The sequence below is a fragment of the Lygodium microphyllum genome, chromosome 16 (genome assembly GCF_053477565.2).
Source record: "Lygodium microphyllum isolate KBCC chromosome 16, Lygodium_microphyllum_v1.1.10, whole genome shotgun sequence".
Lineage (NCBI taxonomy): Eukaryota > Viridiplantae > Streptophyta > Polypodiopsida > Schizaeales > Lygodiaceae > Lygodium > Lygodium microphyllum.
In genome coordinates, this window is record NC_141150.1 from 51,391,757 (window position 1) to 51,407,637 (window position 15,881).

The 15,881-nt window shown below is 40.9% G+C and overlaps 1 protein-coding gene across 2 annotated transcripts in view; it reads left to right on the top strand.

The window, feature by feature from the left end:
- The first annotated feature begins 1,036 nt into the window (after positions 1-1,036).
- Positions 1,037-15,881, top strand: part of EMB2816 (Small nuclear ribonucleoprotein family protein) — a 52,006-nt gene continuing 37,161 nt past the window's right edge. Inside the window, exons 1-2 of one of the 2 annotated variants that reach the window (XM_087695733.1) lie at positions 1,037-1,258; positions 1,353-1,434. In XM_087695733.1, the coding sequence (XP_087551859.1) occupies positions 1,256-1,258; positions 1,353-1,434 (85 nt within the window). In that variant the 5' untranslated portion in view covers positions 1,037-1,255. The remainder of the gene's footprint in view (positions 1,259-1,352; positions 1,435-15,881) is intronic. The other variant, XM_087695734.1, reaches the window with a different exon arrangement.

A 15,881-nucleotide genomic window follows, 5' to 3' on the forward strand; every position in this document is an offset into this window, starting at 1 on the left:
TTAACAAAATTTGTTGATTTTGTGTATGCAAACTTCCCTATCCCTATTCTTATGCCTTGTTTTTGTAAATGGCACTACTAGAGTCTAAAGAGTTGTCAACCCCACTTGTCCACTACCATGGAGCAAACAAAGGTAACTACTACTTGCATGGGCGACATGGAGACAATTGGGAGCTGCCATTGATGCTTGCAACGCATGACAGATCTTGAAGTTCTCACTAATGGTTTATTTGTTTAGCCTTGTAGGTAATGATCCCCCTTTCAAGTTTTGAGTTTGTATTTCTTTGTTTAACATATCATGGCAACTGCTTGTTGCTGTGGTACTGTTGAGTTATACAATCAAACACTTTCATTGTTCTTATTAACAAAATGGTTCTTGGTTTTTTGCAATCTTATTACCAGCTTTGTTGTAGAACACACACGCGCACACACACGCACATGCACACGCACACGCACATGCTCCCCTCCATTCACCTACCTCTCTCTACCCTCTCCACCCCCTACAAACCTCGTTTGCCTCCTTTGTGCCTCCATCTCTCTCTACCTCCACCCCTCTACCTCTCTCTAACCCACATTCCTCCCTCTAACTCCACCTCTCTCTACACCTACCTCTCTCCCATTACTTCCACCTTCCTACACCTTGTCTCTCTATGTTTGGCCTCCTTTCCTTCACCTCTAGCTTCCTCCACTTTCTCTACCTTCAACTTATGTCCATGTATCCCTACCTACCATCCTCCACCTTGCTATATCCCTACATACTACTATCAACTCTAATCCAGTCTACCCACACACTGCCATCGACTTCTATCCCTACTTATCCTACATACTGCCACCAACCTTTATCCTTACACAAACCTCTCCACCTTGCTCTATCCTTGCTTATCCCACATACTACCACCAACATCTATCCTCATCTACCCCACTTATGTTATGGCCACCAACCAATATCAGTTTTTGTAAAGGAAGCAAACCAATGAAATAGGCAGTAGCATTAACACTTCTCGATATAAAAGTGTAAATATATGAAGAAAGCAAGGTAGGGAAGGGTCTTTCTATTTCATGTTCTAAAGGTAAATTGGTCTCTCTAGCATTTGAAATTTAAAAGCTCTCAGAAGCGAATCGAGCTTCGGAAGGGTGAAAACAGACAGGTGCGGCGGGCTCTAGTAAAACCTCGACAACAAACATTCCAATTTGAAGAGGTAGCGGGAGGGGCAGTACCTCCAAGACGAGCTGATCTCAAGACGAGCTGATCGAGCATGGTTAGACCCAATCCTTCTCAAAGTTTCCTCGGCTTCTTGGGGTACGAATAATCGAGCTTCCATTGATTTTTTTGGTTTCCTTCGCTTCTGCTAGTCAGGGCGCAAAGAGACAGTGCTGGATTTGGCCAAATTTGTGGACAAGGGAGTCTCTGTGAAGCTCACCGGCGGTAGACAAGGTAATGCAATTTCGTGTTTCGCAGAACAAGGCGTACCTGAAGCTTTAACTTCACAATCTATATCATGGCCTTTGACACCTATTCCTGCTTTCTTGGAATGTTTGGAGGACATTCATGAGAGATAATGTTTGGGTTCTATGGATTGAATGTTTTAATCAGTGCGTTGAAAGGCTTCTAACATTTGAAGATTATTATGGTTGCAGAATTCCAAGAGAAAATGTGTGCCATCTGAACTGTCTAATTTCTGCATTTTCCAAATATTGTAGACATACAGATAAAGTAAACTTACATATGGACATAACAACATGTATATTTGCATTGAATCTAGTCCACAACCATCTTGTTGCGCACTGTGCAAAAGCAAGACCGGTGCTCAGTTTTTCCTTGTGAGAAATTGCGGCAACTTTCCTTCGGGCTGACAAGACAAAATTGGAACTTGCTTCATGTGTAGGATCTTTGTATAACTAGTGTTAGTGGACGAGGAGATGGGGAGCTTTTTTGACCATGTCATTGAAGTGGTATATGTCCATATCAAAGCGTGGATGAGTAGTAGCATCGGTATCCATGCATGTCAGATGGGGATGGTACTGTCATTTTTGTAGAGGAGGACTATGCATTCTTGACATGCGGTTATGACACTTCCATGGTTGATTTTGCATTTAATGCGGCATACTTTGTATTTTGACAGTGGGACATCTAGGCATATCACTTCACGGAAGTGTTTGTTCACATCTTTGCATATAGCTCCTGCAAGGAAGCGTGTTATATATACCAGTAACAACAATTATGATGTTTGTGGCATTGGTGTAGTATTGATTACTCTTGCAGATGGGTCATATTTTATGCTTCTAGATGTCTTGTTTGTGCTTAGTGTCAGAAAGAATCTCTTGTCCATTTTAGCTTTGAATAACCATGGATTTCATGTTATCTTTGAAGATGACAACTGTATTATTAGAGATAGAGAGCTTGATTATGCTGTTTGATTGTCAAGCATCTTGTATAAGGGCCTTTGGATACATGTGAGAGGAGTTTTTATGATGCTTTGGCGCTTCGTACTCTTACATCTGCCATGCAAAATACGGAGCTATGGTGTGTCCGATTTGGTCATACGAGTTTTGGTAGTTTGATGACTCTTTAGCGTTGTCAGATAGTCGATGCCTTACCTCTTGTGGAGACCCCACCTCCTCATACATGTGAAGGATGTATCTTGGATAAAATGCATAGGTTTGCTTTTCAAAAAGGATGGTACCGTGCAGACTGTTTAAAAATTGTAGCTGATACATTCTGATGTATGTGATTCCATGAAGACTCAAGCACTTGGGGGTCATCTCTATTTTGTCACTTTTATCGATGACTACTCAGGGTATACTTGGGTGTATAGGTTGAAAGGAAAAGATGAAGTATTCATGCACTTTAAACATTTGGTTGCTAAGCTTGAGGCAGAAATTGGTTTAATAGTGTAGATACTTCACATGGGTAGGGAGGATAATATATATCTCGTGCTTTTGAGACATTTCTACTTGAAACAAGTATCACACATTAGGCCATTGTGAGGATGATTCCTTACCAAAATGGTTGCTTAAAGAAAGAATCAGACCCTCATGGAAATGACTAGATGTATGCTTAAGAGCAAAGGGCTGTTATATGAGTTTTGGCTAGAGGATCTTTAGTGTGCTAATCATGCTTCGAATCGTGCACCAACAAAGGCACTAAAGACTATCACACCTTTTAGGGCTTGGCATGGAAAGAAACCAAAGGTTAATTGCATTCGGGTGTTTGGATGTATACTCTATGTACGCGTGCCGAAGGAGCTTTGTGGCAAGCTCGATGACAAGGCCTTAAAATGCATTTTCATTGGCTGCAGTTTGGAAAGCAAAGGCTATCGGTTGTATGATCCTTGCACGAAGAAAGTGTTTGTTAGTAGAGATGTTATTTTTGCTGAAAATGTAGCCTTTTCACATGATCTTTGAATGCCAGCCACCTATGACTTGGGGAATGTTTTCGAAGGCCTCTTACCACTTTCTTTGGGTCCCAATCTCGCTGTAAATGGTTGGACATACTACTGCTGCACCATAAGCTCCTGAACAACAGGTATTTGATGATGCTTTCCCTCCAACAATGGAACATGCAGTACATCAGGAAAGGGTTGCTTTGAATGCAACCAAAATAGTCCCAAGATGGTTGTTACAAATTCTTTAGGAGAGTAAAGTATATGATTCTTGTGATGAGTATGTGTTCATGAGCTCATTGTTAGATGATGGTGAACCTACTTTCTTCGAAGAAGCCCATCAGGATGTACATTGGACATAGGCCGTGCAAGAAGAATTAGATTCTATTGTAACTAACAATACTTGGGATCTTGTTAAGTTGCCACTTGGCAAGAAAGCCATTGGTATCAATGGGCCTTTAAACTAAAGTGTAAGGCTGATTGAAACCAGCCCTCATTGGATAGGATGGTAAATAATGTGAGTAAGCATTAATTACAAGCATAAAATTCACATAAATTGAAAATGCATATTTTACCACTTTAATCTTGGACATTGGACACCCTGTTGGCCCTAAAACTCGTCCCCTTGCGGTATTTCTTTATCTTATATTGCAAATGGAAGAAGTACAACCTGCTTTGCTAATCCAAATGCCTCTTGCTGTTAAAACTGACTAGCAAGCCTCCAAACCAATTTGCCTCTAGGTTTGCTCAGAGATTAGCCGTCACCTTGCTTCTTGAAAGATAAATTCAGCCCTAAATTTGATATTGCTTGGTTGATCTCTTGAATCTCCCTAAAATTCCTCAATTTCAGTGCTATAATTCAAATCCTAGGCCCTCAATTCTGAGCATGTATCCCAAGGTGGTTGTCAAATCCTAATTTCTATTGTAAATTAGGGTTTATAGCAAAGATTGGTTGAAATCTCCTCCTTTGATGGCTCAAATTGTTGAAAAATATTGAGATAGCTTGAGAGATGGTTGGAAGACGAGAGAGAATGCTGTAGAGAAAAAAATTTCAAAGTTTCAGTGTGAGAAACGCTAAAAAAATATTGTTGTCTTGCTCAAACAGACATGGAAGTTGTCCCCTAAAGTTAAGGAGTACTAGAAAAATTGTTGCTCCCTTTTGTATATTGTCATTTACACCATAAGGACCTTGGGCTATTGTCACTTGATCTTGCAGGACTCCAAACTGCTATCACATGCTATAGGATGCTTAGTGGTTGCAAATCATATCAGTAGTTTCTTCCTTGCTCTCTATCACCGTCCTCTCTCACAATGACTGGAATAAATATCTATTAGCATCTCAAAACGTTTTTTCCACTTGTATGGGCAAGTTTTGCCAAGTGGCAGTCTTCGTATCTCATTTTTTTAGCATTATTCATCTTATTAAATTACTTTTTAAAATATTAATTTAATAATTATTCTCTCTCTCGAATAATTAATTTTACAATCAATAATTAAATTGGCTAGGCCAATTTGTCTTCCAAGTATTATTGAGTAGTTATTAGCCCTTGGATCAGGACTAATTAAGTGATTAATGTCTAGTCTCTAATGTTACCATTGACATTAGTGACCAATAAATTGGTCTAGGCCAAAATCTTACACCGGGTATTACCTAGTATGTAACAAAGCTTTTATATATCAATTGTTACCAAGACATATTGACACAATGATTTCAAATTAATTTAATACTCATATACTTTGAAAGGCGATTTGTATTATTTAAGTGTTTTAAAATATAATTAAATGTTCATCTTTCTATTTAAGGGTGGCCAATGGCCAGATCGCCCGATAATTATACTTGGTCGTCATTGACGAGATGCCTAAGAAAAATTAAAAGTTTAGTTGGGCGGTCAGATTGACCAGAGAGCTTAGATGACTAAGACTTTTACACTCAGATAGTCACATTGACTAGAAGCCCATATAATGAGTAGTTTTAGAAAGTGATACCAGATGCTCATGATCAAAGAAACAAACCATGAACTAGTAAACTTATACAATAAAGCTCTCTAGAAGCTAAATTTAACAATTTTCAAAATTGAGAAGGCTACTATTTTTAAAAGTTGTTCAAATGGAAATTTTATTCGCTTCAAAGGCTCCAGAATTTTGCAAGGAACAATTTTGTCTTCAGCAGTTATCTCAAAATTTTAACCATTTAAGAGATTTTTAGAGCAGAAGGTCTAAAAACTTGTTTCTCTAGAAAAGTGATATGTGGCATCTAAAAGAGGACATGTGTCATTTTGAAGAGACGAATGTCTCTATACTTGTCATTTTTAACAAATACTTATCATTTGTAGTCTCTACTTTTCACTTTTGAGTACCAAGCCTCACACCTATATATTAGGGGTCTCTCCTTTCATTTGGAACAAGTTCTCATGTTGAAATTTCAGCCATATGCTTTGTATTCTCCTATCTATTTGTCATCTAAGAAACACTTTCTACTTAGCTTGATTTAATCCAAGCATCAAAGAAGAAAATCAACTTGCTGCATAGAGTTTGCAGAAATTAGGGTTCCAAAACCCTAATTTTCAGAATTATAAGTAAATTAGCCCTTTTGTATATGGTTCAAACACTTGGTGCCCGTGGTTTTGTTTCAATAAATTTTTGTAAAGAGGGAGGGGCAGGTTTCCCTCTCAACGTGGTGCTGACTCCTCTTTCTCTCTCTCTCTATTTTCTAATTTTCATAGTGATAATTGATCGAGTTGGTTAAGTTCAATGTATTGTCATTCTCATGTTCTTCTGTGCACTTACATTGGTATCAAAGCAAGGACTTTTTCTTTTTGCAAGAACTTTTCTGGATGACGATCTTTGGGTCCAACTTTCTCACCATGTCAAGAGGCGAAAATGAGAATTTTGGTGAATAAACGAAGGCTCCTGATACTCTATATTTGTATGTTTCTTTGATTGTGAGAAGATACAAAGATACAAGTAGCTGGAAGCCGATCTAGAAATCCAAGCTTTGATGGAGAGAAGGGTTAAAGCACGGGTAGAAGCCAAGGTCTTTGAAGATTTCCTTACCGAGAAGGCTCTTGAGACAGACGGTATTACGGCTACAAAGGCCTATCTTAGTATGAAAGGTATCAATGTTATTGATGCAACTAAGTCTATGAAAGGTAACATATCACCTATCATTCGAGGATCCACCCAAGCGGTGACTTCAAAGTCTCATTATACGCAAGCCACCTCCGCTTGTCCCAAGAATCCCTCCATGGAGAAAGGCATGGAGAAAGTTAAAGAATTGGCTATTTCCATGGTAGCTGAATCTCCAAAGATGCTTTTAGCAAAGGAAAATGATGCTAAAAGAGACTTCAAGCCTAGAGAGAAGAGCGTCAAGTTTGACGTTTTCTATGGTAAGAGAGAAATCTGTCTTTTACTAGACAGCTTGATGCTACTTTTTGTGGTGAAGATTATACAGAAAAATAAAAAATTAGAATGGTTAAATTGCATTTGAAGGATGCTGCTTTGAATTGGTGGCTCAAAGTTGTTTAAGAGGAAAAGGAACCGAAGTCTTGGAAAGAGTTTAAGGAGATGTTCAACAAAAAGTTTCTGCCTTCATTCTTTGAAGCCGATGTGCAATAAGAATGAGATGAGTTGAAGCAAAGCCGTGGAGACAATGTTGAAACATATATCAACAGGTTTGCAACAGTTTCTCTTAATTTTACATTTGTAAATGAAGTCCTTCCAATATGGAGATGAGAGTTTATTCATGGATTACATCCAATGGTACGATGAGCTGTTAGGATGACAAAGCCTGATACTTTGGAATCAGCCCAAGATGTGGCCTTAGAAGTTGAAGGGTTGCATATGCCATGGATGCTTGGTAAAGCCTTAAAAAAAGAACCACAAAGGAAGAAGATCAAGATGTTTGACCAAAAGAAGTCAGATAAACAAGAACCAAAGTATAAGGATGGAGGTAGATCACGTTTGCCATCCAAAAAAAGCTAACATATCAGCAATTAGTAGAATATACAAGAGAAGGACGATGTTTCTCTTGTGGAGAAAAAGGACACATGGTTGGTCAATGTCCTAATAAGGCAAAGAAGGAAAACTAGCCCCAAAAAAGACACCTCAAGCAAATGCTATACCTAAGGAATCCTTGCAATAGGATGAAACTCTATTAAAGAAAAGGAAGCTTTTTATGGCTTGGGGTAAGATTGCTTATCAACCTACTCTCATTTATTTTGATACAAGGGCTAGATATCATTATATCCATCCTCGGATTGTTAAAGCTCTACATCTGCCAAAGGAGAGGTTTGGAACACCAGAAATGCCCGACGCTGCTTTTCAAGGTATGAAGTTTGAAGTTACTCCCATTCTTCGGAAACTACGAATTGAGATAGGAGATTATATAGATCACGAGAGTTTCTTCATGGGAGATCTTGGTCATTGTTATGCTGTATTAGGAATACCTTGGCATAGAAGAATAGATCTAGCCATTGATTGAATCAAAATAAGTTTAGATTTCCTTTCAAGGGGAAAAATGTATCTTTTGATATGGGAGTGGAAGGAAACTCTATTCCCATCTTATCCCATGTACAAATTTGTAAAGCAATGAAAAAGTCTATTTCCTTGTACTTGATTTTTGTCAAAGATTCTAACAAAGAGTCTAGAATTGAAGAGTCTATCTCAAATATGAGCGAGGACCAAATGAGTTTCTTAAAGAAGTATGAAGATTTGTTTTTCAAATACTTTATCTAATGAGTTACCACTAGCGAGGCTAAAAGATCATCACATTGATCTCATTCCTGGGAGCTTATCTCCAAACAGGCCATCCTATTGTGTGAGTTCAACACAACAAGAGGAGATCATGAAGCAAGTAAATGAGCTTTTAGAGAAGGATCTAATAAGATCCAGTTCCTTGTCTTTTTGTGCTCTAGTTTTCTCAGTGTAGAAGAAAGATGGATCGTGGCATATGTGTGTGGACTACAGGTGTTGAGCTAAAATATGCATTACTTGCTGTGTAGCCTCTTAAACAGCCCCAAAACACACTAAAAATGCTATTTTAGAGTAAAACCCTAAAATGGGGAGTGGTTCAAGAGAGTTCAGTGGAAACCCTAAAACGGGGAGCGGTTCGAGAAAGTTTAGTGGAACTCTAATTTTTGGGGCGCCCTTCCATATCTATAAATAGACAGACTGCCCCCATTCAGCAGTCATCCTTGTTTGCAGGTTACACCAGCCCACACACCCTCGCTGCTGTTGGCGCCCAATTTCCAACTTGCAGTCCGCCTCCATCTGCTGTCCAGCCATCATCGATTGCAGCCACATCATCTTCAGCCTGTCCATTGCTGTATGTGACAGCTCTCAGCTGCTGGCGACTGCTCCAAACTGTCCCAGACTGCTGTTTAGCCTGCTGTCCATCATCTCTAGGATCAGCCAGCTTGCGTTTTCAGCATTGTAGGCCCTGACACTCTCAAACACTGTTTCAGCCTGCTATTTACGGCAGACTCTGTACAGTTTCCATCCCCCGATCGATGGTACACTACTGCGTTTACCAGTTTCCAGCCTCCAGACTATTGCGTTTTGGTGACTGGCTTGCTGCCATTCACTATTCAACACTCCTACACTCCGATTGGTGGTCACAGACTTGGGATCCGTCTTCAGTGTCAGTGTCAGTGTCTTTGTGTTTCTGTCGTGGTCGTACACTCTCTGTGACCTCAATGCAAACCCTAGCACTCTTCTTAACATGGTATCAGAGCCGGTGCTCTTGTAAAGAGTATTATCGAGAGCTAATCTTTGTGCAAGGCACACAATACGACTCGTAACTGAATCACAATGTCCCAGACATGTTTTTCTCCAGTTCCTAAAATGTCTTATCAGGCTTCTCCATCATTGGAGGCCCTGAGACGGCATTATGGACTCGGTGAGGAGGACGATACTCCACCTTCACCAGATTTCACTAACATGACAGAGGAGGACTTTGAGGAGTACTATCGCAATAAGTACGGTGATGTTTACACCCCTCCTACCAGTTTTGCTACCACATTTGGACCGGTTGGTGAGGCTGGCCACCTCTCCGCCGATCATGGAGGACATACGACATTCGGAACGTCTGGCGATCCATCTTCATCATCTCCGCTAGGTCCAATGTCAGGTTTGTACAATTCTTTTGTGTTGCATGAATCAAAACCCTTGCTTGTTTCTTCTTTTGAGGTAGAGGATCCGGATGGCTTTGCATATGTGAACTTCAATAGAGGGGGCTCACGAAGCAGACGAAATTCAGGTACATCTACAGCTTTTGTTTCATTTGAGCATATTACACACACTTCTCACTTCCCTCCCATCCCACCCTCTTCTATATTACACCTTGATCATCTCTCATTATCTTTCCAAAATCTTGGATTATACTCCACATTTGCATCACACACCCTACGGGTTAGATCTACCATCTCCGCTCCTAGTACCTTTTTCTTCTCCACCCCATTCTCTACCTCTTTGCACCATGGTACTTCGTTAGGGAGAATACCACCCTTTAACACAATGCCTCTCACCTTTCAGCAAATGAGCACACCCATAACTCCTGGGTTAACTGTGATGGGCATCCCCCTCACTATCCCTAGCTTCACATCTCCCATGACCACTCATACGCAAGGGTTTCCATCCTCAGCTTATGGTGCGTCTTCACACTCTCCTTGGGTTACACCTACGCAAGGATTCCCATCTTTTGCTCCCAGTGTTCCCATCCCACCTCCTTGGGTTCCTCATGTGGCTACCATGCCCATGCTTAGTCAGCCCATCCCTACCTATGGATCCACCTTGCACACTACTTGCATGCCTGGTGGGCACTCTGGGGCCCATTCCCAAGTGTACTCCACTCCCCTATCCTAGCCCCACTATACTTTTTTACACTATCCATCTCCGAGCACTACCACTCTTGTTGCAACGGCCAAGAATGCCTTCACGGATAAGACACGTTTTAACGGGTCAAATTTCACTATTTGGTCGAATTTCATGCAACAAGTGCTTGAGTCTCAAGGTCTTTGGAACCTCGTCATTGGTCTAGAGCCTATGCTGGACCCTCGAGTAGCTTACCTTGACTACATCCGTCAATGGAGAGTCCGCAATGCGACAACCAATGTTGAGTTGATGCAGGGATTACTTCCTGAGTTTCACTCTCAGTTGCAGCATTTCCCTCTCGCGTCAGAGCATTGGAGTCACCTTGTTGACCGCTATGCAGCTCGTGATCGTACTCAATATATGAATCTTGACTTTGAGCTTCAAGAGTTCTCTCTTAAGGAAGGGGTTGATCTGAAAGTCAAGCTGGCTGACTATAGGTGGTTACTTGCCAAGTTCGCCACTACTGGCTCTCCAAAGTTAGATGATGATCAGGTTACATTCTTCTTGAAAATGTTGCCCACAAAATACTTCAATTTTATTCAACACATCATCTCCCAACCTCGATTGTCAACCTTCTACAAGTTTAAGGACCAATTCTTGCGTTACGCAAGGCTGCATGATAAAGTCCACAAGAAATCCTCATCACAGCCTTATTCAGAGCAGAGGGGTTAGGTTGCCTCTTCTTTGGGAGGGAAAACCACGAGTGGCAAGAACTCGCTAGATGCGAAGGCAAGCCAATCAAACGGTGACTCCTCTTCCTTAGATGGAACCAAAGAATCAAGATCTCTCTGGTAGCAACTCCCTAAGAAAAACCGGTTTTGCAGACACTGCCAGAGAGCAGTCCATGTGGACGAGGAGTGTCGCTCCAAGGCCCAAGGTCTTCCACCTAAAAAGCCTCAGTAGACTGCTGCGACTCCACAATCGAGTGGAGCTACGCCTTCCGCTCTTGCTTCATCCGCTCCTTCAGCACCCGTTGTTGCTACTGGACATGTGGCTGGAGTACAGCCTCCGTAGCCCATCTCTTTCACTACCCCTGAGGGACTAGTTGATTGGTCTGCAGGTTCCGATCCGGTTGCACTTCATGCATCTATCTCACCTTCCTCCCCACCTCGTCGGGCCCATAGGATTTTTGTCTCTACATTTTAAGTCTTCCGTTGCATTTACTCATACACACATACACATTTGCATCTTTGCACTTGTTCCTTTAGTTAGCTTTTCATTTTAGTTTTGTTTTGTTTTTGGAGCATGTCACTACTGATCTCTGTGATTGCACACTTTGATCTCCTTTGCAAGTTTTGTTTTCAATGTAGGGCTAACATGCAGGTTTGCCCAGTCCTAATTGGGTTGGAGACTTGGGATGCGTGCCGTTCCTTCATGGTTTCATCATCGTTAGAGTTTTGCTCTTCTATCAGCATGGAGGCTTCCCCTCCCGAGGCGGATCGTGCAGCATCTCTTTTGATGCTATCATGGCGGTGACTTCTACCTAGCTCTTCCAGCTGGATGCTTTCTCCTCCTCTTCATTCCTTAATGGTTCTCGGTACCACACGAAGATCGACATCAGGCTTCTCTTCCTTCTCCGGCATCTACATCTAGGTTGAGAGGGGGTTCCTACCCTTCTTGGTATTGTACAGGCTTCAGCACTTTGTCTTTGACATCGGCTTCTCCCCCTGTTGTACCTTACCCTTTGCATTGCATGATTTCATCATCTTTGTACTAGGGTGCTTGGGCAAGTGAACAATTTTTCCATGAGGGACACTGTCCAAGTGGCACTTGTTGCATGAGCATTCTTCAGCATGTAGCATACTTTGCATTTCATTGTGCAGAGCACCACTTGTGCGAATCCTAAGCTTTTCCACCGGCGGCTGTTGTTACCACACCACCATCATTCTTCATCACATGGATACCTCATCACCTATTTTTCCTCATCATCGACACCCTGAGTGGATGGGTTAGCTTGTACTGTTTTGTGATGTGTTAGGTGTATCCTCCCTACTTCCATCTTCTGGGTCACTATTACTCAATCGGCCGCATCCCATAAAATTTACCACACTTATCAAAAAAAAAAAAACACACACACAAAGTTTAATGTGGTTCCATCTGCCTTTGTAGGACTTGGTAGGCCACTGCGCAATCGACGTGTACCTTTTGTCCAATCCCCAGTCCTCTCTGGGGTGACTACTTGGATTCCCTTGGTAAGATAACCATCGCCTCTGTAGTCTTGGTAGGCCACTGGACAGTTGACGTGCACCCTTTGTCCGATACCTTGGTTGCTTTGGGGTGGGACGCCTTAGGGTACATCAACATCACAATGGTTGGCCTAACCTTTTGGCTCAGTTTTTGGCTTGAGAGAGGGTGTTGAGCTAAAATATGCATTACTTGCTGATTAGGCTCTTAAACAGCCCCAAAACACACTAAAAATGCTCTTTTAGAGTAAAATCCTAAAACGGGGAGCGGTTCGAGAGAGTTCAGTGGAAACCCTAAAACAGGGAGTAGTTCGAGAAAGTTTAGTGGAAACCCTAATTTTTGGGGCGCCCTTCCACATCTATAAATAGACAGGCTGCCCCCATTTAGCAGTCATCCTTGTTTGTAGGTTACACCAGCCCACACATCCTCTGCTGCTGTTGGCGCCCAGTTTCCAGCCCGCAGCCTGCCTCCATCTGCTGTCCAGCCATCATCGACTGCAGACACATGATATTCAGCCTGTCCATTGCTGTAGACGACAGCTCTCAGCTACTAGCGACTGCTTCAAATTGTCCCAGACTGTTGTTCAGCCTGCTGTTCATCATCTCTAGGGTTAGCTAGCCTGCGTTTTCAGCATTGCAGGCCCTGACACTCTCAGACACCGTTTCAGCCTGCTGTTTACAATAGATTGTGTACAGTTTCCGGCCCCCAATCGGTGGTACACTGATGCGTTTATCAGTTTTCAGTCTCGAGACTACATCGTTTTGGTGACCAGCCTGCTGCCATTCACTATTCAGCACTCCTACACTCCGACTGGTGGTCACAGACTTGGGATCTGTCTTCAGTGGACGTCACACTCCGACATTGCTCTACCCTTGAGCACACTATACACTCTTACATTCATTTATAGCTTTCATTCACTTCAGAGTTGTGTTGTCTCTCTCCCTTCTTCTGTTTGTGTTTGAGTTTTGAGTTTTGCATTTAGGGTTTGAGTTTTGCCCTCTGTGTTTGTGTCTGTGTCTTTGTGTTTTTGTCTCGGTCGTACACTCTGTGTGTCCTCAGTGTAAACCCTAGCACTCTTCTTAACAACAGGGCTCTCAACAAAATTACAATTCGGAATAGGTTTCCCATTTCAAGAATTGATGATATCTTGGATAGTTTAGATGGATCCAAAGTATTCAGCCGGATTGACTTGAAGAGTGGCTAGCATCAGATAAGGATTGCTCCTCAAGATATTCATAAAACAACATTCAAGAAAAATTTTAGTTTATATGAGTTTCTTATGCTACCATTGGGTCTCACCAATGCTCTTGTAACCTTTAAGAGAATGATGGAAAGAATCTTTAGTACACATCAGAAGTTTATAAGTATTTTCTTTGATGATATTTTGGTTCATTCAAAAGATGAAGAAGAGCACAAGCAACACTTGAAAATAGTGTTTCAAGAACTTCGCAAACAAAAACTCTATGTGAATGGCAAAAAGAGTGAATTTTTCTTAGAAGAGATTTACTACTTGGGCCATATTATATCCAAATGGTAGTAGTGATTGCTATAAAGCTAGACTTATGGCAAAAGGGTATGCGCAATAGAAGGGCATTGATTTTGATGAGACCTTTGCTTCCACTTGCCATATGAAACCTATTTGTAGCATTTGTGCATTAGTAGCTCATGATGGTTGGAATGTATATCAATTAGACATCAAAACCACATTTTTAAATAGTGATTTACATGAGCAAGTGTTTATCTTTTAACCTTGTGGTTTTGTGTAGAAGGAGTAAGAAAACAAAATCTGCACATTGAAAAAGGCTTTGTATGGTTTGAAGCAAGCACCTTGGGCTTAGTATGAGAAGAGATATGTATATTTCACTACACACGGTTTTCAAAATAGTCCTATTGAGAGTACATTATATGTTAGACATGAGGATGGTGTGACTATGATCATTGTGCTTTATGTTGATGACATGTTGCTCATTGGCCCTCATGAGATACATATTGTTGAATTTAAGGTTGAGTTGAATTCAACTTTAGACATGGTGGATTTGGGCATGTTGTATTATTATTCCTTTTTGTCTCATATAGATTTCATAGATTTTTCCATACACCGTATACACCATGTACCGTGTATTTTAATGTAAAATACACGGTTTTTGAGAGTATCAACATAATAGTGAAATGTGCTAACTCATCCATTTCTTCCCATACATGTGTATCCTTGCCCTTAGGCTTTTAATACCATTGTGTTTGATTGGCTTTACTCACTTCTTTTGAACTAGTACATTCTAAATTCTCTCTTTCTAGTAAGAAAAATTCTCGCTTTACTTGCTTCTTTTGAACTAGTACATTCTAAAATTTCTCTTTCTAGTAAGAAAAATCGGTGTCATTCAATGTTTCAATATAGTGGATAAAGAAGCCATAGCAGTTGCAATATGTCATATGCACCAAAATATCAAGATATGCCCAATTGCAAGCTCAAAAGAGACCAATTGACTATAATATGAGTGCCTTGCAATGTGAAGGAATAGCTAAATCAATATCAAACTAGTGTCAAATTGATGCAAATTTGACGTTTCAGCACTCCCAACAGCATATGAATTCCTTGCAAATTTTTGGTATTTTTCCGGTTGTTTTTCAAGCATCAAATAGCCACCCCAAGACCAAATACATACAAATTACTTTTATATTTCCAATGCAACTAGCATAATCACCACAATGTGAACATGATACAATAGAACATGTCTTTGAGACGAGGAATGGTTGATGCTGAAGTCAATCATGAAGGTTAGGAAGTGGTTTGAGTAACCTCCGGTGTGGAGGAGGCATAGAGGAGTAATGTTTAAGCCTTAGGTTTTAAAGCTTAAGGCTAAAAGGCCTTATATCTTTAAAAAAACCACAGAGAGTTGCATGGGGTGGTGCAAAACAGCCTAAGATAAGAGTCTATGTTTTTTGTAGTTGTTTTGAAGGATACACTTACTTAGTAGGCAACTGCATTTGGATTGGACCTGGATCTTCAAGGAGCAAGAAAAGTTGTGTGTGTGTGTGTTTTCTTTTTGTTAGAGAAATGGCAAACACCTTGCTAAAAAGCCCCACTTCAAAGGATTTGATTGAGCCATTTGCTTAAATCCCTAGCTTACAACAAGCAGGCCTCTTGCTTACAAATGATAATGTGCTCCCTTGCTTAAGTAGACCTTGTGCTTGCATACATTAAAAACATGTACCAAGACCCTATTTCGAGTATTCAAAGCCAGATTTTTTTGCATCACTTCCAATCACTAATGGCCACCCAAATGCAACCAAATTGGGATGTGGAAGCCTCTGAATTGAGCCTTAATGGCTCCTTGGGTTGGAACACTTATTTGACTTAGATATAGAGCTCGGTGTTAGAATAGTGCCTCTATCAAGATGCAGACAATAAGCACAAATGTTGTAGAAGAAGCTTGAATCCTTGATC